The sequence below is a fragment of the Primulina huaijiensis genome, chromosome 12, assembly GCF_012295235.1.
Source record: "Primulina huaijiensis isolate GDHJ02 chromosome 12, ASM1229523v2, whole genome shotgun sequence".
Lineage (NCBI taxonomy): Eukaryota > Viridiplantae > Streptophyta > Magnoliopsida > Lamiales > Gesneriaceae > Primulina > Primulina huaijiensis.
The window spans coordinates 18,827,689-18,853,051 of NC_133317.1; the positions used below are offsets into that span (position 1 = coordinate 18,827,689).

Consider the following 25,363-nt stretch of genomic DNA (forward strand, 5'->3'; position numbering starts at 1 on the left):
TATATAAAAGTTTTTTCAATTTATATATAATCTGATATCTCATATAAAACTCGAGATTTTCGTATCTTACGAAATATAAGTCATGTCATCTTATTATATTGTATCTTATCAAATTAGTTTTTCGAAAAGTTTTTGTCGAAATTTTTTTTAATTAATTTATTTTATCATACTTTTAATTCAATTCAATATGTATAAAAGTAACCGACACAGTCGAAATTAGGTCGGGCCGGGCTAAGCTGAACGTATGATCTCTCTTTTTCCAATCCTCAAACCCTAGAAATTCACCCCCCCAAACTTTAATTTCATTGTCCACCAATTTGCCTACACGATCTTTTCCAGGATCAAACCCCCATACAAATTGTTTTCTATTATTTGTTCAGCAGGATGGAGAATTTAAATTTATCATAAAAATAAGGCAATCTTTATTCAAATTCACGGTGGGGTTGAATTGAATTGAACAATGATTTGGGATCCGGCGCTGATCTACTACGCCTGCATTGCAAAGGGTACCACGGTATTAACAGAATTCAACTCTAAAGACGCTGCACTCGGTGCAATCGCGGTCAGATGCCTCGAGAAAACTCCTCCGTTTCATTCCACATTCACCCATACAATCCGATCGAAGACCTACACTTTCTTGATCGATGAGCGCTTCGTTTATTTCTTGATATCCCATGAGAAACTGGAGAATTCTGAGGCCTTGGGATTTCTGAAGAGCTCTAGGGATGCGTTTGGAGAGGTTTTGAAGGATGAGAAAAATTTGAAGACATTGAGCTCCTACTGTTATCAAGGCGAATTTAATCCTGTGTTCCACCAGCTACTGGGCTCAGGATTGGATCATACGGATGGAATTTCTTCTCCAATGGGGCAGAGAATGGGCCAAAGTGGGATCTTGCACTGTGGGTTGCAGTTTAATGGGGACGATGGATGGAAGAAGATGAAGAATTGGTTGTTTTGGGAATTCAATGGTGGAAGGAGAAATAGTGAGGAGGAGAATTATCATACTGGGGGGAAGGGGATTGGATTGAGTCGTGAATTTTCGCTGATTTCACATAAGAATGGAGGGTTACACTCACCAGAGTTGATGGGCCTACAAAACTCGAAGAAAGTTTGGAAGAAGCAAGTTTGGTTTGTTCTGTCGCTTGATTTTATCGTTTGCGTGATTTTGTTTGTCGTCTGGTTGTGGATTTGCAGTGGGTTCGAGTGCATCGCCAGCTGAAGTATTACGAATTCGAGCTTTCTTGTCGCTAGTGTGGCAGATTGTGGTGGTGAAGAACACTACCAAAAAAAAAAAGCGGTTCTTTTACTATTTTTTTACTGCAAAGAATGGAGATTACGTAATATAGTAAATGGTTGAGTTGATTTATACTTTGTTATTTCTTATGTATACGTTGTGGTTTAAAATTGTAATATACACGTAATTTTACTTACAGAAATGGATAAAAGTTCCTTGCTGTAGCTTTGGAATGTCCTTAACCTTGTTACTGTTCGCAGGATATACTTTCAAATATTTGTCATCACCTTCAAACTGATGAAACTTGGTTAGGTCCGAGCTTTAATTAAAAATCAAACCAACCGGTGTTTGCTTACCCGGTCAACCGTACTCCCAACAATAAGATGAACGAATGCTCAAGCAGAATGTAGGCTTTTTCCATACCTCAGATGCCTTTTGAGTGTAGAGTCCAATTGAAAAACCAATAGAGTGAAGCTGAACAGCACCCTGAGGCGATTAATGGCATTGAAGGTGCTTATAACAGTTTGATAGTGTAAATTTTGAGTAGGCTCGATCGTGTAGTGTTATAATTTTGTGGTGTATGCTCCAATATAGGATAGGCTAGGTGGGTCTCGTGGATACGATATGAATAACCATAAATGGCGTGCTTGTTGTTCGGTTGTTTGAAGGGAAGTGGCGATAGTTCGCCTTCATATCTATTTTTTTTTTCTTTTGAGAAAGAGTCGTATGTATTCCCATCATTGCTCGTTATTCTTCGATGAACACAAATTTGTAACACGGCGTCAAATTTTCCAGCAACAGAACCCTCGTATCAAAATCTAAAGCCCAATGAAACATATGTATATATAGATTCAAATTTCAAGATCATTTAGTGGAATTACTGAGTTAGAGATGCATCAATAAAAGGACAGTTGGTGATTGACATAAGGGCGTCTATTGTTGTATGCACTTATTTTTCCTTTGTTAAAGTTTTAAATTTTTTCCTATGGATTCCACGGATTCTCCGTTCCATGTAACCGATAAATATGAACTTTTTGGTATTAATGTAAACTGATCATTCAGTGTAACCTTTGGTATAAGGTCTAGGAAATTCGAAATACATAATCTGACTGCATACAATCTAGGGTTTTTAATTTAAAATATGTGTTTAAGGATTTTTATGCTTTTAATGCTTGATTATTGCATGATTAGGATTTAGGTGTTTATTTCATGCATTAAGGTTTTAAAGTGCATTTCGCGCTCGAACGAGTAACGGATACCGGAGATAATTAAAAAAAATATTTTTATTGACTAATTGATTTTAATTATTTAATATGAAATGTTTTAAGAGTATTTTCGAAAATTAGGCATTGGTGGGTATTTTTACTCGTCGGCTCGTATTTTTTAATAGGTACGCAAATTTTAGCGAATCGGGGAACTTTTTGAGGGCTCGGACAATATTTTCAAAAACGTACCGAAACGAAATATTTTTCGTGAGTTTTTTCGAACTTGATGGGTTTATTTTAATGCTTAATGAGCTCAAAACCCTTTTAATACCTTTAATTTTTATGTTAAGGCCCATTAGTGCTTAATCATACCATTAAAAACCCTCATTAGCAAACCCTAACCCCATTATTCCCTAGCAGCCGTCCCCTACCCTCCCAACAGCAGCCTCCCACGTTTTTATAGCAGCAAACCAGCAGCAACTTCGAAAATTCCTCAAACTTTGAAGAAAAAGTCTTCCCCACCTCTCTGGTTCACGTCCCGCGCGTTGATCCTCAAGTTTTCAAGCATATAAACGTTAAGGCATGCCTTGTATCATTCTTTTTCTCATCATTCATGCTATTTATGTTGATATATATGTATTTTCATGAGAAATCCTTTGATCTATCATGTACCAACGCATTTGCAAATGTTTGACACGAAATATGCATTCTATTGTTTTCTACTCACATTTTTGTGATTCTTTTGCAAGGGGACTGCCGAGTTTTGTTGCTAAGGGGCTGTACACATTGAGAATTTTTGCGTCAAAGGGCTGGAGTTTGGTGAGGGTTGATATCTAGCATAGGCCGAGGGATAACTCTTGTTCGCGTGAGTCGGGGGTGGCTAGATCGGAAGATTTGGGTGCGTTAGCTATGCAAGGGTTGTCCCTAGCCCTGGACCAGACCATGGTGGGTCTGATTCGTGGCCTAGGGTGGCTCAAACATTGCTGGAGTTAGTGAAGAGACAGATCGAGCGAGTGGTGCTGGTGTGTGTTCTCAGTTGGTGCGATCTTGGTGGCTAGCAAGTGTGTGAGTCGTGCAGCATGCATGGGGTAGTGAGCTCGGGGTAGGTCGGTCCAGGAGGGTCCTAAGGTGGGCTAGGAAGGGTTGGTTCAAGGGTGGTTCGAGTTGGTAGGGCCTAGGATTGAATAATTGCGAGCTGGGTGCACTAAGGTTTTGAGTATGCGCGCGCTGGGAAATTCCAGCAACCTTTGGGTGTGGTATCTAGGTCATAAGCAGTCTGAAATAACTATCTTAGAGGCTGGCCATGTAGGTTCGAGTCATGGTTTGAGTTGGGAAGAATTTGGTTAAGTTTCGGGTTTATTCGGGTTAAAACCGGGACCCCGGTCCAAGTTTTAAAACGAATCGTATAATTTTTGAAACGGGATCGAGTTTACGTCTAAGAAATTCTTATTAATACATTTTAAGGTTTTTTAAGGAGTTTGGTAGGCTTCAGGTCGAAATTTAGAGGTCCAGGGGCAAAATGGTCAATTAGGGTTTCCAGGGGCAAAATGGTCATTTTGCACTCGGATCGAGTTTTTAGCCCTGGCAACGCTCTAAACACGTTTGACGTGTTTTAAATGTTTATGTTATCATGAATATGACTTTTTATGTAAATATGAATAATACGCTGTATACTTGATCTAAAGAAAAATTTACGTATATGTATAATTTTATTAAGTGATGAATATGATGACATGTTTTGAAGGATGGGAGTTGGTTGTGACTAATACGATGACACGATGACATGTAAGGCTAGGGTTCAATGGATGGGTAATGCTGTCGCTGATGTCCCCGTCGCCGGATACCACGGTTATACGTAGTTGGATCCATCGACTGACACGATGATACGAAAGTCACAACTAATTAACGGAATTCAAATTAAGAAAACGAACACGTATATGCTGATATGATGTGATATGTTATGAAAATATTTATGCTTCGACAAGTTATGATTATGTATGCGACTTTTACGATCATGAAATGTATTTTCATTAAATTACTTTTAAATGTTGCTTGTTATGCATATGTACTTGCTATAACGTTACAGGTGTGTTGAGTTTTTAGACTCACTAGGTATGAATGATGCAGGTGAGCATATCGATGAGGAGATTAGAGGCGCCGAAGACTGAGTAGGCGGGGCTGGATGTACACACGCTAACCCGCGGACCTTATTTCTTCCGTACATTATGGTTATGAGATAGGAGTGTTTTGGATATTTATTTTCACATGCTATCATTTATATATGTTGATGGTTGGCAGGAACTTTACACATATATAACATATTCAGATTTGTGTATTAATTTAGCAAAGTTTCCTGCTTGACAGGTTCTTTGCGGCATTCTTTAGACTTCACAAGTATGCATGGTCGTAAGAGAATGAGAAGTCTTTTAATTATATGGAACTGAAATCAGGTTCGATGACATAATGAGTGGTCCAGTTAGCGCAGGTGCACACAAATGGGAGTATTGCGAAATCAAATCTAACATATCTAATCAAAGTGGACTGTTGAATGGTTCTGATCATGTAGAAGAGATGAGATCTAAAGCAGTTATATATACCAGTCCTAATATGTAACACAATCAAAGCCGTGCCTGTGTTGAATGGGGTCTGAAACGAAAATTGAAAAACGGACCCTTTTGTTGCAGTAATAAATTTAAAATTCAATTTTCAAATAACAAATATAAATACATAAATATACCAAAACCAATATATTGCATCAATAACAACTCAACAAATATTTAAAATAACTATATAAATACTAATCGTCAAGCTGTTTTAGAGGTTAAAATATTTATCAAATCTGTGTAATCCAATTTTCGGACTATTTTTTCTCAATCGACAACATAGATAGCTCATTTAGTCTATACATTGAAAAAACTATAAATAAATTCAAATTTACAAAAAAAAATATTTATATTGCATGTACTTGCTTGGTGCACTAGTATAAATTAGAGGTAAAACGATAAATAATATCATTTGATATATATTGTTAGTTTTTATTTTATTTTTTTGGAGATTGAAGTTGTCGGTTTTCAAAGTTCAAGTTGATAACCGTGAAGAACATGAAAAGTACAGTTTTTTTAAACTCTGAGTGTATATNATTCAAATATCAATTTAATCCTTCCATAATTTGTCAAATTTCACTTGAGTTCCTCGATAATGATAAAAAAAGACTGTACACACACACATCGCGTGTGCAGAGTAATTAGTAACATAAAAATAAGGTGGGATAAATTGTAGTTAGAAAATTACTCATAAACCCCGACATTAAATTTATCTGGTAGATGATTCTAAAATTCACTCTATATAATATTGGGAAGATGTATTTTGGTGTGATCGACACAGAAAAACAATTTCTCTAACATGCTCACTATTTATAATAGACTAGCGGTCATTTAATATTACGATCTTTAATGAATGACTAGTAAAAGTTCCACACGCGTTGTATGTGTTAATATTATTTTTAATTTGATCAAATAATATTAAATAATTAACACGAAATTATTTTCAATTAAGATTAAATATTTGTAGCTTTTAAGAAAGAAAACCATGAGAACCCATTAACTACATGTTGAGCCAAAAACCTTTGGAACATCAAGCGTGATGAATCCAATATACGAACACATGTAGTAGCAATGTGTACTTGTGGTTGAGCATGCTTAAATTTGAGCATTCTTAAATTATTATGTAATTATAAATCTTTAGTAAACTTTCTCTTATCATGCTTAATTTTGATTTTAAATAAATAATAGAATATATTTCATAAAAAATGGAGAAGACAATTGAATGATCACCGGCCGATATAGCAAGTGTGCACACAAATGTGTTCTATCTAATTACAAAGTTATTATGTGTGCATATCCTCCCCACATAGCATGAAGTGTAGAGAGGGTATACAGTACCGTATCGAAAATTATATACAGTATACCGTATCCAAAATTATGATATAAGAAAATTCATACTGATATCCTACCGAAAGCATACCGATTATACCGAAATTGTATGGCATATCGAAAATTTCGGTACGGTATCGGTATATACCGTTTTATATCGAAAAAATCTTATATTTTTAAAATTTTATAAATTTATTGTTTTAAAATATTATATATTTTAAATTTTTTATATATTTACCGGTATTTTCGGTATTCATATATATATCGAAAATTTCAAATTGCATATCGTTATCGTACCGAAAAATTCGATATTGTTACCATACAGTACCGAAATCTTTGGTATACCAAAAATTCGATATTTTTTCGGTACTATAATCTCGATATATCGAAAATTAAGTATTTTTTGCCACTCTTAATGAAGTGTTTTGGAGAAAATCAATCCAATACACGAACAAATGTTGTAGTTCACTGAAAGAGAAAAAGCAATAAAAAAAGCCAGGAAAATAAATAAAATAAACTGGCAGCATCGGGGTGAAGCCACATTATGCACTAAAGGTGAAGATAGCAAGCAACAATTGTGCATATATTTGAGCATCAACTATTTTCTGTCAATCCCAAACCAAAAATATATTATTTATCGTCATGTTATTATTATTTCAATCAATAATTTTAAAATGGTCAATATGAATCAAAAGCGTAGAATAAAAAAATTTCATCTAAAACTTAAACAATTCAACTTCAAATCTTTAAAAGAACCAATGAAAATCATTAGTTCTAACATCAATCAAAAAGTGAAATCCCTCCCAATATTTTTCATACAATTAACGAAGAAGTCATCGAGAAAAAAATAAGCTCAATTCCAAGAAGTACACAACTACAATTCCGCACGTTGCGCTGCGCGCGGTCTGCCCGGAACAGTTCCGGGCACACCCCAAAATTTTTTTTTTTTTTTCTGAAAATTTTTTTTTTTATGGTGCTACAATTTTCTGAAAAATTTTTTTGTGTGGTTAAAAACAAATTATTCAATATTCAAAACCATACGATTTAGAAAAAACATGGCTCTGATACCACTGTTGGATCTCGGTTTTCTCTTGCCCAAACGCAACGGAAGTTTTAAAATTTTTATTTTATTTTGACAATCAAAATATATTTGTTTTAGGCATTCATATGGTTTTATAAATAAACATTCATATGATGTTAAAGAATTATACCTTTGGTGAATAATTTCACTTGGCTCTAACTAATCCGGTATAGGCGGATCTAGCTCTTGTTTAAATCCCTACGAACGTTCTTCGATCACCGAATCAGGTCCACGACCGGATGATTTGTTCCTCTTTTAATTTGCGCTAGAAAAATTATAAGAAGTTTTTACGTTAGAGATTGAAAACAAGAGACGGCTCTAACTTCTCGTACAAAAGGATGTGGCCGAAATTTTGTGGAGAGAATGAAGAGGATTTTTCGAAAATTGTGAATGAATTATATTATACCTTAACCCTAATACACATATATATAAGCTTAGGGCCCATTAATAATATTAAATACTTAATGGACTTAATCAATTAATTATTCTAGTCCAACTAGTTTAATTAATTAATTAATCTTTTAAAGTCCAATTAAGAACCTTAATAATATGTATGTTGGTCTTGTACTAGTACAAGCCTATTATACATATACCCATTACATTTAATTTAAATCCCTTATACATTCAACATTTGAATTTAATATTTAAATTATAAATTCAACTCTTTGAATTTATTACCTCCAAAATTTAATATTTAATAAGCTTAACATTTGAGTTTAATAAATTAAATTCTCAAATTTTATAAATTCAACTCCTTGAATTTATTATCTCCAAATTTCATAAATTCAACTTCTTGAATTTACTATCTCATAAATTCAACTACTTGAATTTATTTTCTCAAAATTTAATTATCATAAATTCAACTCCTTGAATTTATTATATCATAATATAAATTCAACTCATTGAATTTATTCTCTCAATGGGAACAAACGATCCAGTGCTTGTGTGACTCTCAATGGTTCAGGGATACAGCTAGCCGTGGGTTCACAACTCTTTGTGATTCAGAATATCATTTATTCTTATTCGGGCTTATCCTAGTTAGCCCCACTGTTTTATCAACACCTTGATCAAGAATGTCAGAACTCATTTCTGATTGCATCTATCAGATCATGATAAGAGCGTCTAGTAGCATCGCGCCATGATCCCATAGGTATCACTGATAGTGCCTACAAGAACCAGTCGATTATTATTAACGTACAGTACGGTCCCTTCATCTCATATATCCCGATCGAATCTGCAACCATTGGTTCATCGAGGGTTGCATATTAATTCGATAACTATGTGACACATATAATAGTGACATCACGTGTACTATTTTGGAAAACTCCTTCTCCAACGTACATCTCATACTCTGGCCAGAGATTCCATGCACTATTATTACTTCATATCACATAGGATATCCACACCCGTAGGTGAGCGGTGAATCCCCGACTACAATGCACTGGCTCCTATATGTTTCGCAACTATACCCAACCTCGTCACCTGATGACTCTCCTGGAGCCGGTAAACGAGTCAAAGCACAGCTCTAGCATATAGAGCCTCAGTGTTGTCCCGGGTCGTAAGGACTAATGTTGTACAATTATAACCACGGACTTATCATCTCGATGAATGATAACCACTTGGAAAGTTTGAGGGAGGTTTGTTCGGTATAATCATAATATGACTACCTATCTACATGTTTGGACATCTCTATGCCCTTACCACGAAATGCGGTACACAACATCACAGATGCTAGTCTCAAGCTCAAGCGACCTTTATCCATGTTTTAGGTGGCTGAATCGACTAGGAACGAATTTAGAATATGCAGTGTTTACAAATGAGTTTCAACATCGAATTACGATTCATTTGTATTAAAGCATAATCAAGGACTTTATCTATGCTGCTTGCATGAGTATACAGATAAAGTAAAACGAAACCATTAAAAAGTAAATTATATTAAAATAAAGATTGTTTATTACACTTGAGTCAATAAATTCCCCAGCCAACAGTTGGCTTACAGGACATCTACTCTAACAAGTCCGAGTGAGGATTGTTCGGTATAATCATCATATGACTACACATCTGCATGATTGGACATCTCTATGCCCTTACCAAGAAACACAGTACACAACATCACATATGCTAGTCTAGAGTTCAAGCGACCTTTATCCATGTTTTAGGCGGCTGAATCGACTAGGAATGAATTTAGAATTTGCAGTGTTTACAAATGAGTTTCAACATCGAATTACGATTCATTTGTATTAAAGCATAATCAAAGACTTTATCTATGCTGATAGCATGAGTATACAGATAAAGTGAAACGAAACCATTAAAAGTTAAATTATATTAAAATAAAGATTGTTTATTTCAACTTAGTCAATAAAATCCCTAGCCAACAATTGGCGTGCAGGACATCTACTTTAACAACATCGATATTTCAATACAAAGCATTGTTCATGTCTCAAAATCTCCAATATTATCTGGAATATTTGTATTTTTCCGTGATAACAAAGATTTTAAAAGAAAATGGTTTTTTCAACTTCCGTTCGTAAAAGAGTTGAAAGCAAATTTCTATTGAGGAAGTAAAAAATGTATTACTACATGATATATATAAAGGACATGTTAATATTTGGTTGCATATTATATAAATACGATTAAATTCATTGCAAAAACTATCATTGCTCATGTTGAAGATAAGTTAGTTCATTTGTTGGAAAAACCAATGGATTAAAAGTAAATTTTTTTTAAAAAAATCTTTACTTTAAGGTTATAATTTTTTTTAAAAATAAAAAGTACTTCAAAATATTTCTTTAAAAGCTAGAATTTCTGACTTTTGGGTTTATGTTTCTATTATTATATTTTTCAATATTTCTTCAAATACAAAAACCTCATTTATTTTATTAATAAAAACACTTAAAAGAATCTAAACTTGTTTTGGTTTTTTGGGTAAGTTACAATTTCTGTATCCAAATTTGGCCGATCTCATTTTTCATCCACAACAACCTCTCCCGTTTTTGGTATTTTCGGGGCAAATCTATTGGACATTGGTGCAACATAATCAAATCATAAGTCAATCATCATTAGAGTTGAGGAGAAAATAAATAAATCTGAGCCCATTCGATCGACCTGTCCCGTCAAACGACGGATTATGGCAGGTTGTTAGTCACCCGTCCCTGCGAAGCTACCAAAACTGTGTCAAACATTCTGCCAGTTTTCTACTGCTCGTGCAACTTGTTCATGTTCTTGTCATCAGCTTATTTCACACAGAATAAGGGGGATCGACGAAGGCCCATTCAAAAACTTCCTCATATTGAGTAGCTGCCTTATCCCATGATGAATCTCGCTCCATTCCGCGCTTCATCAAACCTTCCCAAGACGATCTGTGGTCTTTGTATGTCCCAATCGCTGTTCTTAACGTCTGCATACATTTTTTGAGGAGATAAGTCTGGTAAGTAGGGAAAGATCCAGAAATATGGACCAGGGGATGGAAACAGAAATAAAGGTTTATTAGAACTTACAGCCAGTAAACTGTCCGTCGATAGGGGAGAAAATGCCCACCTGTTACAAGCCTCAAGAATTTAATGCAAGCAAAACTAACTCGTGAAGTTTCAAACGAGTAAATAGCATAGAAAATCTTGATGATGCGTAGTTAGGATATTCAAAGACATACCCTGTACCTTCACCGCTGCCTTTATTAGCGAATGGATTGAAATTCTTTACCGTGTCCTGATTAATTTGAAAAAACGTTATAGCATTGTACCAAGAACTTTTGAGCAAAAGGCTTGAAATCTTGTCGGGTGGGTGATCTTACTCTAAGCCCCCCGGTGCAATGAACAACAGGAACTGTGCCATACTTCATGGCGTATAACTGGTTTAGACCACACGGTTCAAACCTTGAAGGCATAACCAGAATGTCGCAGCTGCAAAAACTTGTGTCAGTAGATGTTATCTTGATTATAAAAAGTAACGGGGATTTGAAATCTTTTATTACCCTGCTGTTATCTTATGAGAAATAGGAACATTAAATCCAACCCAAGCCCGAAATTTCTCTCTATAAATGGATTCTGAGTGTCTCATCCAGTCCTCGTATTGTTTCTCTCCAGATCCAAGCATTACCTGAAGCATGGTAAATCATCTACACGCATAAAGATTTGGTAAGAAGTACTCTAAGGGTGTGGATGTACCAAATGTCATATTTGCCAAGATAAGACACCATGTCACATTGCCCAAATCCGAACTACATGGCATCTATAATTTGATGCAACACAGGATGACTTACAAATTGGACATCATCTTGCATTAGATCTGGAATCACTGAGAGAATAATGTCCACACCTTTCTGGTAATCGAGTCTCCCAATAAAGCCAATCTGTAAAATATAAAACTTCTATACCATTCTAGCAAAAAACATAATCCCATCATTATATAGCAAAACATAACAACATGGTCGGACCAGAGGACAATCAGGTCGAATTGGAAGGTCAAGCTCCTTCTGTAGTGCCATCTTGCATTGTACCTTCAACCATGAACATGTAGACTTTGATGAAAAGAACAAGCAACAACTGCAGCATTTGGACACATGATAGATGGTAAATAAACCCAACAGATTTTTCCGAATTCCTCAATAATTTTCAAATAGATGGCTTATTCAATAGAAAACGGACACTTGCAAGCTTTTATTCTCTTTGCAATGGCGTTTATGTATGTAAAACGACATACGATGGGTTCGTTCTTAGCCGTAAGATTGTACAGCTTCAATGAAGGTACCATATAACCCGCATGATCCAATAGTAATCAATGAACCAAGTGATACCATAGAACCAGAAGTCAATTTATCTACCTTTCCAGAAAGGTCATGAACCGAGTAATGAGAATGAATATGGATATCGGAAGATGGGTTCCATTCATTGAGGTCAATCCCATTAGTGATACCTGCACAACACATTATTTTTTAGAGTCAAAACAAATTACAACGCAGATGACCGCTAATTGTGCCTTGGATGTTCTGTGCTCGACACTAATGCATTAACAGCTATTAGATTATAACAAGATGCAGAAATTATGCACGGATATCAAAATAAGATTGTACCTGTCAGAACCCATTTTCGACCGCTTAATAGCTCATGCAACCCATATCCACCTTCGGGAGTGGTTACTTCCCAGGAATACCCCTGATACCAGAAAGAAAAAATATAACAAACAAGAATTCTGATGATTGCACAAAATGTAAAGGAATAAAAGTTCAAGCTATATTGTGCATATTTTCAATGATCGGTATCTCAACTTTCATTCTCATCAACTTGAAACGACAGTGAAATCTAGGAACTCTCGATGCTTCTTAGGAAAAGAAATGTTCAAAAATTAAACGGTAAATACCTCGCTAACAGTCACAATCCTGTCGGCAGTGACTAATGCAGCTTTTAAAACATTGACAGCTTCACCGGGATCAAGAGCATGTGTCCTAGCCCAATTCGGAAATATCCATTCCAATGCCTTGTACCATCCAGGCGGTAATCCAAAATTATGATACGTGGATGCAGGTTCTACTCCCTTCAAGGAAAAAATACAAGCACACAACATACACCATTACAATATTTTTTAAAATTAATGACATCAACATAACACCATTACTGCCATATTGTTTTTATTGAAATAATGCTTCCAACACAATTACACCTTACTACTACTATTATTTCAACGTGTAAACTTAAGTCCACAAAGCACTAAGTGTAACAATGAGGAACTCCGAGATGTATTATCCATAAAGATCCACTTGCCTCCACAGCATCCAAAGTAGCAATTTTCTAAATCAGACCACAATTAATGCATGATTCATACGAGGGCTAAAAAACATTTCTTCGGGAAGATACATAATACTAGGTTTAAGCATTTGTTAATTTATATGATTGTTTTTTTGCTTACAGACTTTTTTCGTATCTAAGTCTTTGAGAGGAATTGCAAGCGATCACAAACCCTTCTCATCTCATGTATTCATCTGGTTTTGCTTAAACACTGGTAAGGTCTGTGCCTAACCACCACCATAATGTTGAAAGCATATAAAAAATGAATAGCCACCTCAAAACACTTTCCGAAATCACAGAAGTGATTTCCTATGTTGGGCCACATAATACAAATTTATAGTTACAAATCCACTACTTGCAACAACAAAAGAATATCACAAAGATAATCCAACTCTAGATGCAAAAGACCAAAACATTAGAGAGTGACAGAACAAAGCATTCAGGACCTTCCAAGTCCCTTTCTAGGATTTGAGCACTGCATATCAATCCCACATATTTCTTAAGACAACTACCCCCCATAATTCAGAAAAGAAAAAAGTATTTACCTGATGAGCAATGTTGTGTATTACAATTATACTTCGAGCGTCCTTGTAGACTCCATATGGACGATACTTGGCGGCTAAAAGTCTGAAAGTAGGAAGCAGCTATATTTCAATGCTAACATCCAGTTTTATTGACTTGGCAAAATGAAAGGACACCATTAAGTTAGATGGTTTGAAAAAAACTCTGGCTAAAATCATGTTTTCTATCACAATTTGCTACTTCCAAATCCATAAAGATTGCCTCAAGGAAAAGAACCAATATGTTAGTGACATACACTGGAACTAGGCCAGCATGCCAGTCATTTGCAATAAATAGGCAATTTTCTCCATACGTAAACCCTCCCAGTGGAAGCACTAAGGGAGCTTCACAGGCCGCGTAACAAAGCAGAGTGAATCGAAACTGCTCAACAACGGTTAGAAAACACTGACATTGTCCACACCTGATAATTCCTTTATTCATCAAGAAAATAGGCGAAGAACGTACCTGATTATCACCAAAAGCACCATAAATATCACCATATGGAGTTCCAGGTCGGCGGAAAGAAGCATGGTCAACAAAGACCTACCAGCATAAAATCAATTAAGATAAACACAAATATTCTTGCTACTCTTCTTTTTCTTTTTTATTTTCTTAAAGGGGTAGAGCTAGTTAATAAGAGGGGAGAGATATCTTTAAAAAGTTATGTAAATCCATAATATTAATGACTCATACCCAATCAACACCTGCTCTGTATTCGTGGAAGAACCCAACCTCCTGGATACCACCAAAGCAGTAGATTTTGGACCGCTTCTCTGTATCAACTGCATTGGAAAACTTTTTATCTGATGGACTTCCATTCAAATATCTTGGCATGACAACCATTACACGGTGTCCACGAGCAGCTAATGCTATAGGTAAAGCGCCACAAACATCTCCCAAGCCTCCTGTCTTCAAATATGGTGATGCTTCAGAAGTTACAAAAACAAGAACACGGGTTACCCTTGTTGATTTTTTCTCCTGAGTCTTGGTGTCCTCAGACAGCTCGACTTCTACACTAGATATGGCATCTAGATTTTCCAGGACATTGTCATTACTGGTTGCTGAAGGTGGATGAACTTGTTAGAAATTAAATTGTGCGGTAGTCAGGAGAAGACTTTCAAAAATTTGACTTGATTGCAAGAGATGAATATTTTACCACATAGTTAGATAAAGGAAAACAAATATCCTGCCACGCCCCTTGATCACCCTGAAAACCCCACACTGCAAAAGAAATTAATCTACTATGACTTAACTAAAAATAGGCTATCTATTTGTACACTAACGTTCTCTAGTCAAATCTTGTACATTATTCGACTTTCAAACTTTCCTTCCATAGGGGTTTGTTTCTACAGCACCCCAAATCTCGGTATGTCCCCAAGGTAGGTATCACTACTGTTCTAAATATTTCAAAAGAAGTATGTATGTTGTAAACTTATTGCAACTATCCAGTGATGACACATGGTACATCACAGATCGAAAGCATGATAATAAAGTATGGTAGATTCCAAAAAATTCAAATTTCCTCTATAATTTTTGCAAGAATTGAGCTTTCGACTGACCCGTGGCTAGCCCGATATGAACAAGCGATAACATAACGTGCTCGTGAAATGAGATTAATACATAGCAACTCGTTCACTAGTTTTCCAAATCAATAAAACGAATATGAGAAAAATAAAAAAAACAATAATACAGATAAAGCATGCCTAGCAATTCTAATCTAGATTGTTACCACAAAAAATGACCAACTTTACAACATTAAACAAGCCAGAAAGGAGAAACGAATGATAACGAAAAGGAGTGGTAATTTTTCAAATTTTATTTACCAGAATGAGGAACCAATTGAAACCCAACAGCAGAGCCACAAATATCTCTTTCGGTGCTCGATACGAGACCATCCTCTTGCTTCTTATCTTGAGCATTACTACCACTTCTACAAACGAAAACCCCTCCATTATCATTTCGTCTGAAAGATCTTCTTCCCACGCAAAAAGACTGGGTTTTTCTGCTATTTTGCCTACTTCCAAGAAAACCCACTCGGCCATCGAGGCCACAAGTCTTGAAACCTGAAAGTTCTGTTGTTGCACGGCAAAGATTAAGAACCCTCGATGGGATTTGCAGGGTCTCCATCAAAGATTAAAGTGTCCACAGAATGAAGAAGTAAAGAATCTTGAAGTTAATCGTATTGGGGCAAAAAAATAAATTATTGAAAGAAACAGAAAAAGAAAATCTTGTGAAGTACAAAAAAGGAAGAAAGTGACGAGGGAGGGAGGGAGAAACTGCGTGAGTTTTAGCGCTTGGGTGGTTCGAGAAAACGATAGCGGCGAGACACGTGGCTCCAGTGTTTTGCTCATTCTGGCTACTTGCGCTTTTTTTTCATTTTTTAATGGACTTGCGCTGCGCTTCAATTATACGTACGAGTGGTCGCAAATTCCTGCACATGAGTGGAGCTCATGGATTCTCTCATCTTCATTATAACTTCAAATTTCAATATATTTTATAGTTTTTTTTTTTGACGAGAATATATTTTATAGTTATTCATACGATAACTGATACCTCATAAGAGTTCGAGTCATGGATGACCTGAGATATTAAATGGATAGCCGAAATGACTCGGAATATTAAATAGATAGCCCAAATCAGAGTCAATGTGCAGGATGATTTCTTCAGCAGCCGAGAAGATGAATGCCCGGGACATATTCTACCGAGGTTACCAGATGTCCGGGCTCTCATGCAAGCTCCTGGGAAATATCTACCCGGGCTACCTCGAGAAGCGCACCTCACTCAAGTGTATCAGTATGGGCTACCTTATGCTTGACAATCATTATTGTCAGAACTACAAGGGTTTGGCGTGTCAAAGAAGTCATTAGAAGCAGGGCATGGGCAGTCATCTTACCATACTTAGCAGGCGGGCACTGAAAACAAGGTAATCATGAGATTTTCTCTTATAAATAGCAGGTATACATCTGATTTAAAGGATTCTGGATTCTTAACAATCTGAACTCTTAGTATTTCACGTATATTCACTCACATATATTGCCCTTATCATTCATCTTCAACCTGCTGACTTAAGCATCGGAGTGGCTACGCCGGACACCCCTCCGACGTCCATTCACGAGTTATTTTTCTTGTTTGCAGGATACACTTGCAGCCATATTATACAGAGATATAGCTTCACCACAAGACATATCTCCTTGCTCATTTTCCTAAACAAACTCTTATCAAATCCGGTGGATTTGTTAGAGTAGGTGCACGTCGAGCCAAGTGTTGGCCGAGTGTTCACAATGAAACTCTATGCATAAACAGTCTTTATTTTAATAATATTTGAAATTATTATTCTGGCACTTCTTTATCTGTATATCCATGCTAGTTGCATAGATAAAGTCCTTGAATATACAAATAGTAGAAAGAATATGGGATACTCATATGATGAGTATCATTAAACTCATATTTGCAATACTGTATATTCTAAACAGTTCCTAGTCGATTCAGTCGCCGCTAAGAAGGATATAGGCCGCTCGAGTTCGAGACTAGTATCTGCGATGTGAGTACCATGTTTCATTGGTAGGGGACATTGTGATGTCCAAGCATGCAGATAGGTGCTCCTGGTAGAGTGCACTGAACAACCTTCCATAAAGAACTTTCCAAGTGGTTCTCACTTATCGAGTGGAAACGTCCTAGTTTATGGCTGTACACCATTAGTCCTTAAGACCCGAGACAACATTGAGACTCTATGTGCTAGCATTGCACTTTGACTTATTTACCGACTCTCAAGAGGTCATCAGGTGGCAAGGTTGGGTGTTTTGGCGAAACATATAAGAGTCGATGCATTGTAGTCGGGGATTCACCGCTTACCTTCGGGTATGGATATCCTATGTGATCTCATGTGTATGTAGTTTGAAATATCTGATCATAGTATGTGGTAATTATGAAAGGGGTTTCATATATTACACCATCGATGCAACTACGACATGACACATAGTATCGATTCATCGACAACTCTCGATATACCAATGATTGACGAATCGGTCGGGATATATGAGATGAAGGGACCGTACTGTACGATAACCATAATAGAATGGTTCTTGCAGGCACTATCATTTAATACCTAGGGAATCATGTAAGCGATGCTGCTAGGCGTTTAACATGATTGGTTGGGTACTATCAGACTTGAGTTCTGACATTCTTATTATCAAGGAGTTGATAATTAAGAATGGAGCAATGGGGGTATGCTCGTATAAGGACATGTTTAGTCCGAATCACATGGAGATGTGAACCCACGGCTAGTTGTATCAGTGAACCATTGAGGGCCAGACAAGTACTAGCTTTCTAGATCCCGTTGAGAAGTAAAATAGTTCAATGTGTTAAACGGCTTATAAAAGAGTTTATAGGAGTAAGGAAAAATAGAAGTATGACTTCTATGAGAAAAGGTAACTGTTAATTTGGGGAAGTGTTCCTAAATTAAAAGTTAGAAAAACAAGTATTGTATTTGAAAATTGTAATTTTCATAAACATTATTATGGACTAAATTAATTTAATTCAAAGTGTTGAATTAATTAAATTACATTGGGCCTTGTAGAGCCCAATTAGAAATAATTATTAAACTAGTGGGCTTGAGTAAAATCAAGTAAATGTTAAATAATCTCAAATGTGTTTGAGACATTTAAATAAAGTTCATGGGCTTTATAATTGATACAAGCCCTAATAGGTTTTGCATGCTTGGGTGGTGAAGAGTTGGAGAATACTTTTTCATTAAAAAATTGCATGGCATGCAAAAAGTGGTCACTACTTTTTCACTCACCAAGAAAACAATATTCTCACCTCCCACAAACCACTTGGCCGAAAATACACACACATATTCTCTCCATTTTTGTTCTTCGATTGTTGGAGAAAAACCCTCACTTCTCCTTGAGAAATCCTCATATTTTTCTAGTGCAAAATATGAGGGGATCTTCCTAGTTGGTGGTGGGCTTGATTTGAAGAAAGGAGTCCAAAACCTAGGTGAAGCTTGTAGATAGTCTACCATTGAAGAGCCAAGTTGTTTGCAACTTGGTTGGAGCCTTAATCAATCTTTGTGATTGATAGGTAATTATCTAAACACCCTAAGTATTACATATTGTGTTTTGTATTTGCTACACATCTTAGTAGAGGTGTTCGAATTTTTGCCCTTGAAAATATGATTTTCGAAAATTTTAACTTTCGTTGCGCATTTGAACACCTCAAATCGATCCCCTTTCAATTGCCCCGACCTAGCTCACCCGATTCACCCGGATATCATCATTGGCGCCGTGAGAAATTGAGCTCAAGACGTTGATTTGGCTCCCACTAGAATAACAAATCAAGATACCTTTCCGGGCTCCTGGAGATGATGCACTTATCTCAGGACAAGGTTGTCTTCCACCCACAAGACCTCCACCTGTTATCACTTTATTCCCGGAGGAGTTGGCTCTGATTATATCCGATGCTGTAGAAAAAGCCGTAGCCCGAAGAGACCCTTCTCATCATGCTACACAACCAGGAGGAGAGCAGGAGAGAGATCAGGAGGAAGGGGAGGAGAAAACGAGGATGGAAGAAAGGAAATCCAGTGTCGGTTCCAAGTCCCCGACTGTGGCGGAGGAGTTGCAAGAATTAAGGCAAAAGATGAGAGTTTTGGAAGGGCAAATTTAAGGTCGGAGTCATTCTTGGGTAATTGTCAAAGGATGCCTGTTCGCTGATACTATTGTCCGGGAACCTCTTCCCGAGAATTTTAAGTCTGCCAAAATCAAGGACTATGATGGCAGCGCTGACCCGGAGGAGCATTTGGCCAAATTTGAGAACATGGCCATGTTGCATTGTTATGCTGATATGATCAAGTGCAAAGTATTCTTGACCACTTTGATTGATTCAGCTCAGATATGGTTTGAGATATTGGACTCTCAAAGTACACATTTTTTTGAAGATTTCCAGAAGGTATTTTTACATCATTTTACTAGCGGCAAGAAATACAAAAAGACTGCATTTAGTCTTTTTGAAGTCAAGCAAAGCCCGGAAGAGAGTCTGAGGGCTTATATCCAAAGATTCAACAGAGTTGCTTTGGATGTCCCCTCTTGCGCCTCCGAGACCAAGACTACTGCATTTACCCAGGAGTTGAGAGAGGGTGAATTTTTTCGATCATTGACGAAGAAGACGTCCGGGGATTTTGATGATCTGCTAGCCCGGGCAGAGAAGTATATTAATATGGAGGAGGCGCAGAAACAGAAGAGGGAGGCAGTGAAGAGAGAGAGGGGAGGCCAGGCATCTAGACCCGAGGAGAGAGGGCAGAGGAGGAGCAACCCGGGGCATTTTTCTCATCATGTGCCTTTGAAAATTGCCCGGGATCGGGATGTCCAAGAGTGTAGCAGGGACCTACCTTCTTCTCAGCAATTTACCAGGCCTGAGAAGAAGGGATTTTGTACCCTTCACAAAGTGTGTTATCACAACACAGAGGACTACAAAATGCTGAAAAGAGATTATGTCCCACCAGCTGTTCAGGGACATAATCAACAAAGCAAGAAGCCGAGATTGCCGCCTTGGGCAGCTAGGCAGTCAGGACCCAGTGCCAGGGAAGATTCGAGAAGTGACCCGAGGGGGAGAAGAAATTCGGAGCCCGAGAGGAAGAAGTCTTCACCCCCTGTCTTAGGGGTAATAAAAATAATTTCTGGAGGTTCTACTAATGGTGATTCCAATCGGGCTCGGAAGTCAAGAAGCAGAAGAGATTGTATGGAAGTGGTAGGAGTAAGGAGGATGGAGGCGGTTATTAGCTTTGGACCGGAAGATCTTAAAGGCGTCAATCTTCCCCATAATGATGCACATGTAATTCAAGCCAAGGTGGCAAATTATGACATCATGAGGGTTTTCGTTGACTCGGGCAGTTCTGTGAATGCTATTTTCAAGGAAGCCCTCATACAGATGGATTTGCAGGGATATCGGTTGGAGATAGTGGAAACATCACTCTTTAGCTTTGCTGGCTATGCTGTTTACCCAGAGGGAGATATTGTTTTGCCCTTAACTTTTGGCACTCGGGAATTGAAGAAAACTGTTTTGACCACTTTCACTGTCGTGGGCCGGCCATGAATGAGTTGAGGGCCGTAATGTCCACTTACCACCAAAAGATTAAGTTTCCAGTGGGGAGACAAGTAGGTGAAGTCCGGGGAGATCAGCCTTCTTCTCAAAAGTGCTATATGGAAGCGGTCCGGGTGGACCAGAAGAAGGCGAGGAAGGAAGGGAAGAGAACAAGTGGTAGTAAGGAGGGGAGCGGGAAGTAGAGAAGGGGGAGGTACAGTCTGTGGCGGAGGAGGGACAAGAAGTGGTTGAGATCAAGCTAGGCAAAGAGATCCGGGTGGCTCGAGATCTAGACTTGTCCATTCGGGTCAGTTTAATAAACTGTATAAAAACTAATATTAATGTTTTTGCTTGTTCCCAGCAAGAGTTGATCGGGATCTCACCCCGGATAGCTGAGCATCATTTGAACATCCTCCCGGGATCTCAACTTGTAAAGCAAAAAAAGAGACACTTTGGTCCCGAGAAGCATAAAGTAATTGATGTATATGTTAGAGATTTGTTGGAAGCCGGCCACATTAGGGAAATGCAATTTTTTACCTGGCTCTCGAATGTGGTGATGGTACCAAAAGCTACCGAAAAGTGGAAGATGTGTGTTGATTTCAGATATCTCAACAAGGCTTGCCCCATTGACCATTATCCCCTCCCTAGAATTGATCAGGTGGTGGATTCCACTTCTGGATATGAACTGTTCAGCTTCATGGATGCTTACCAAGGTATCATAAAATTCCTCTGGCCGAGAATGATCAGAACAAGGCCAACTTCATCATTCGGGAGTCACATTCTGCTATGTTGTCTTGCCTTTCAGATTGAAGAACTCTAGGGGCCATTTATCAGCATATAATGAACAAAGTATTCGAGAAACAGTTGGGAAGAAATGTGGAGGTATATGTTGACGACATCCTGAGCAAGTCTAGGGAGGTTTCTTGTTTCATCTCTGACTTAAAGAAGACTTTTGTCACTCTTATGCATTATGGGATTAAGTTCAATCCAGCCAAGTGCATCTTTGATGTAAAGAGTGGTAAATTTTTGGGTTTTGTGGTTACTGACCGGGGGATCGAGGTGAATCAGGAGAAATTCAAGTCAGTATTGAACATGTCATCTCCCCGATCTGTCCGAGAAGTGCAGAAGTTGACCGGGAGAATTGCTTCTCTTTTCCGGTTCATATCCCGATCAGCAAATCAGAGTTATCCATTCTTCCAGATCATTTGGAAGGCGCAACAGTTTGGGTGGGATGAGAAATGTGAACAGGTCTTCCAGGATCTTAAGAGTCATCTGGCACTTTCTGTCCTAGTAAAGACAGAGCTCGGGGAGAAATTATTTGTCTATCTGTAAACTACTGAGTATGCTGTCAGCTCGGTACTTGTGAAGGAAGAGGGCTCTGATCAAAAGCCCATCTATTATGTCAGCCATGCCCTTTGAGAACCCGAGTTTCGTTACAGCGAAATACAGAAAATAGCCCTTGCCTTGGTTATGACTGCCCGGAAACTGCGAACTTACTTTCTGTCACATCAGATTGTTGTGCTAACTAGCGACAGATTGTTGTGCTAACTAATAGTCCCCTCGGAAAAATTATGACTCATTCAGAAGTATCCGAGATGATGGTCAAATGGACAGTGGAACTGGGAGAGTATGATATTGAGTACAGGCCTCGGGTTGCTATCAAAGCTCAGGCCCCGTCAGACTTCTTGTCAAAAATGATTCAACCAAATAAAGAGGAGGTCTGGAGAGTATTCGTAGATGGTGCATCTAGCCTCTCTGGATGTGGGGTGGGAGTGGTAATAATAGCCCCCTGGGAGAGAAGATTAAGTTGGCTCTAAGAATTGACTCCCGGGTGACTAATAATGAAGCAGAGTATGAGACTGTTCTCGCCGGTATTCGAGCTACCCAGGAAGTTGGAGCTTCCCGGGTCATTTTGTATTCCGATTCACAATTAATTACCCAGCAAATAAAGGGCGTTTATGAGGCTAAGGACAATAAAATTCTTAAATATATAAAGCTCATTAAAGCACAAGCAGAAGTTTTTGTGGATTGGAGTATCGAGCAAATACCCCGGGACGAGAATGGGGAAGCAGATGCTTTGGCCAAAATGGCCGCCTCTTTATCAAAAGTCAATACTTGAGAAGTATTGCATGTCACCCGGCTAACCCTTTCCACGGAAGAAGAGACATTGCCAGCATCAAAGGATGTGTGGCTGACACCCCTGATCAAGTTCATTGTAAATAATAAATTACCTGAGGACAAAACTCAAGCTCAGAAGAACAAGAAACAAGCTCTCATGTTTGTTCTCTTAAATAATATCTTATACAGGAGATCATTTCAGGGACATCTATTAAAGTGCTTATCTATGGGAGATGTGGATTATATCCTCCGGGAGATTCATGAAGGGTGTTGTGGGGAGCATCTCGGAGGAATAGCATTAGCCCAGAAAGCAATGCTTGACGGATTTTTGTGACCCACTATTAGCCAAGACTCTGCTCGAGTGGTTTGGGCGTGTGAAGGTTGTCAACTTCATTCTAATTTTCAGCACAGCCTGGCCACTCTCATGAAGCATATCTGGGCATCTTGTCCTTTTGATCAGTGGGAGATGGACATTGTTGGTCCCTTTCTAGTTGTCCGGGCTCGGAAGAAATTTCTTTTGATAGCAGTTGATTATTTTTCTAAGTGGGTAGAAGCCGAACCCTTGGCAAGGATTACTGAGCATGAAGTTTTGAAGTTTCTGTGGAAGAATATTTTCTGCTGATTTGGAGTCTCCAGGAGACTAATTTCAGACAATGAGAGGTAGTTTCAGGGAAAGGAGATCACAGCTTGGTGCCAGGAAATGAAAATCACTCAGTCTTTCACTTTTGTTGCTTATCTTCAAGCCAATGGTCAAACAGAGGTTGTAAACAGAATTATTGTGCAAGCCTTGAAAACTAGGCTACAGGGCAAAGGAAAATATTGGGTGGAGGAATTGCCCAGTGTTCTCTGGGCATACAGAACTACTCCCCGGGCACCTACTCAAGAGACTCCTTTTAATCTGGTATATGGTTCTGAAGCAGTTATTCCGGTTGAACCCAGACAATCTTCTGCCCGGGTAGAATCTTACCCGGATGACAATTATCAAAGCCGGGCAATGGAGTTGGATCTATTGGAAGAGAAGAGAGAGCAGACTTTGATGCGAATGGAAGCTTACTGAGACCGGGTTATGAAACGAGCTCAAGTTTACGTCTAAGAATCGATTATAAATATGTTTTGTGGGGCTTTAAGTTTTTTGGTTGGCTTCGGGTCGAAATTTTAAGGTCCAGAGATAAAATGATCAATTAGGGTTTCCAGGGCAAAATGCTCATTTTGCATCTGGGTCGAGTTAGCAACCCTGGCAGCGTCTTGATCACAAATATACATGTTTTTAATGTATATTCTATCAAGAACATGACTCTTTATGTTATTATGAAAAATACGTTGCATGCTTGATTTTAAGGAAAATTTACATATATGCATGATTTTTATAAAGTGATGAATATGATGACATGTTTTGAATGATGAGATTTGGTTGTGACTAATACGAATACGAATACGATGACATGTAAGACCAAGGCTCAGTGGATGGATATTATTGTCGCTGATGTCCCCGCTGCCGGGTAACATTATACGTAGATGGATCCATCGAATGGAGCTGATACAAAAGTCACAACTAATGAATTGAATTCAAATAAATAAAATAAACACGTATATGATGATACGATGAGACATGTTTTGACACGTTATGCTTGTGTACGATACATTTATGTTCACGTTTCTATGATCATGAAACATTTGTTGATTACAATACTTTTCATTGTTGCATGTTATGTATATGTACTTGTTATAACGTTTATGATGTGTTGAGTCTTTAGACTCACTAGGTGTGAATGATGCAGGTGAGCATATCGATGAGGAGATTGGAGGCTCCGAAGTCTGCATAATGCGGGACTGGATGTGCGCACGCTAACCTGGGGACCTTATTTTTCCGCACATCGTGTTTATAAGTTAGGAGAGATCATGGATATTTTCATACTCTGTCATTTTTTTATGTTGATGGTTGTCAGGATTTTTGTATGTTTGATGTTTTGTCGTATTTTCTTTTAATGCAGCGTTTTTATTGATAATTGAATACTTTTATTTTAAAATGTGTAAATTTCAGTTGTTATCGCATGCATGCATAAAATGTTTATTTCGAAATTTAGCTTTAAAAAAATATTAGTAGACGTTTCAAAACCACTTCCTGATACTGAGTTTTCTTTCTTTAGAAATGTTTTAGGACTCATTTATTTATCTTAATATCTTATTTAGGAGGAATTTTGAGTTTCCAAAAGTCAACTGATGAGATAGAAGTCAGTTACCCTTAAGCTCAACTAAATTTCAGTTTAGTATCTCAACTAAACTGAGACAGTGTGCTCTCAGAACAACTGATCTTATCATCTAGTCGACTGAATTCTTAACTCAGTTTAATTTCTCATCAATATATGTTGATTTTT

At 37.7% G+C, this 25,363-nt stretch overlaps 4 protein-coding genes across 4 annotated transcripts; 3 read left to right on the plus strand and 1 right to left on the minus strand.

Moving 5' to 3' along the window:
* Window positions 1-202: 202 nt before the first annotated feature.
* Window positions 203-1,458, plus strand: LOC140989369 (phytolongin Phyl2.2-like). Its single transcript, XM_073458573.1, has one exon. It carries the CDS (start codon window positions 461-463, stop codon window positions 1,217-1,219), a length of 759 nt encoding a protein of 252 aa, XP_073314674.1. The 5' UTR covers window positions 203-460; the 3' UTR covers window positions 1,220-1,458.
* Window positions 1,459-10,491: 9,033 nt separating this feature from the next.
* Window positions 10,492-16,128, minus strand: LOC140990083 (soluble starch synthase 1, chloroplastic/amyloplastic). Its single transcript, XM_073459659.1, has 15 exons — window positions 15,617-16,128; window positions 14,487-14,854; window positions 14,259-14,336; window positions 14,050-14,174; window positions 13,778-13,859; window positions 12,808-12,981; window positions 12,521-12,602; window positions 12,272-12,363; window positions 11,885-11,947; window positions 11,711-11,800; window positions 11,423-11,547; window positions 11,243-11,351; window positions 11,102-11,157; window positions 10,950-10,989; window positions 10,492-10,849 (listed from the first exon to the last, which is right to left on the minus strand). The coding sequence occupies exons 1-15, from the start codon at window positions 15,918-15,920 to the stop codon at window positions 10,691-10,693; spliced, it is 1,947 nt and encodes a 648-aa protein (XP_073315760.1). The 5' UTR covers window positions 15,921-16,128; the 3' UTR covers window positions 10,492-10,690.
* Window positions 16,129-19,607: 3,479 nt separating this feature from the next.
* LOC140989457 (uncharacterized) lies at window positions 19,608-20,882 on the plus strand. The gene has a single exon (XM_073458655.1). The coding sequence runs from the start codon at window positions 19,608-19,610 to the stop codon at window positions 20,880-20,882; it is 1,275 nt and encodes a 424-aa protein (XP_073314756.1).
* A 2,806-nt stretch (window positions 20,883-23,688) lies between these two features.
* Window positions 23,689-24,045, plus strand: LOC140989459 (uncharacterized). Its single transcript, XM_073458656.1, has one exon. The coding sequence runs from the start codon at window positions 23,689-23,691 to the stop codon at window positions 24,043-24,045; it is 357 nt and encodes a 118-aa protein (XP_073314757.1).
* Window positions 24,046-25,363: the final 1,318 nt, after the last annotated feature.

What these genes read in the sequence shown, in the direction of transcription:
- LOC140989369 (XM_073458573.1), top strand. Translation starts at nt 461, where the DNA reads ATGATTTGGGATCCGGCGCTGATCTACTACGCCTGCATTGCAAAGGGT.
- LOC140990083 (XM_073459659.1), bottom strand. Translation starts at nt 15,920, where the DNA reads ATGGAGACCCTGCAAATCCCATCGAGGGTTCTTAATCTTTGCCGTGCA. An exon ending in TTCATGACCTTTCTGGAAAG is followed by an intron (nt 11,948 to 12,271) that starts GTAGATAAATTG and finishes TCATGGTTGAAG; the next exon opens with GTACAATGCAAGATGGCACT. An exon ending in TTCGACCTGATTGTCCTCTG is followed by an intron (nt 11,801 to 11,884) that starts GTCCGACCATGT and finishes TATATTTTACAG; the next exon opens with ATTGGCTTTATTGGGAGACT.
- LOC140989457 (XM_073458655.1), top strand. Translation starts at nt 19,608, where the DNA reads ATGGCCATGTTGCATTGTTATGCTGATATGATCAAGTGCAAAGTATTC.
- LOC140989459 (XM_073458656.1), top strand. Translation starts at nt 23,689, where the DNA reads ATGAAAATCACTCAGTCTTTCACTTTTGTTGCTTATCTTCAAGCCAAT.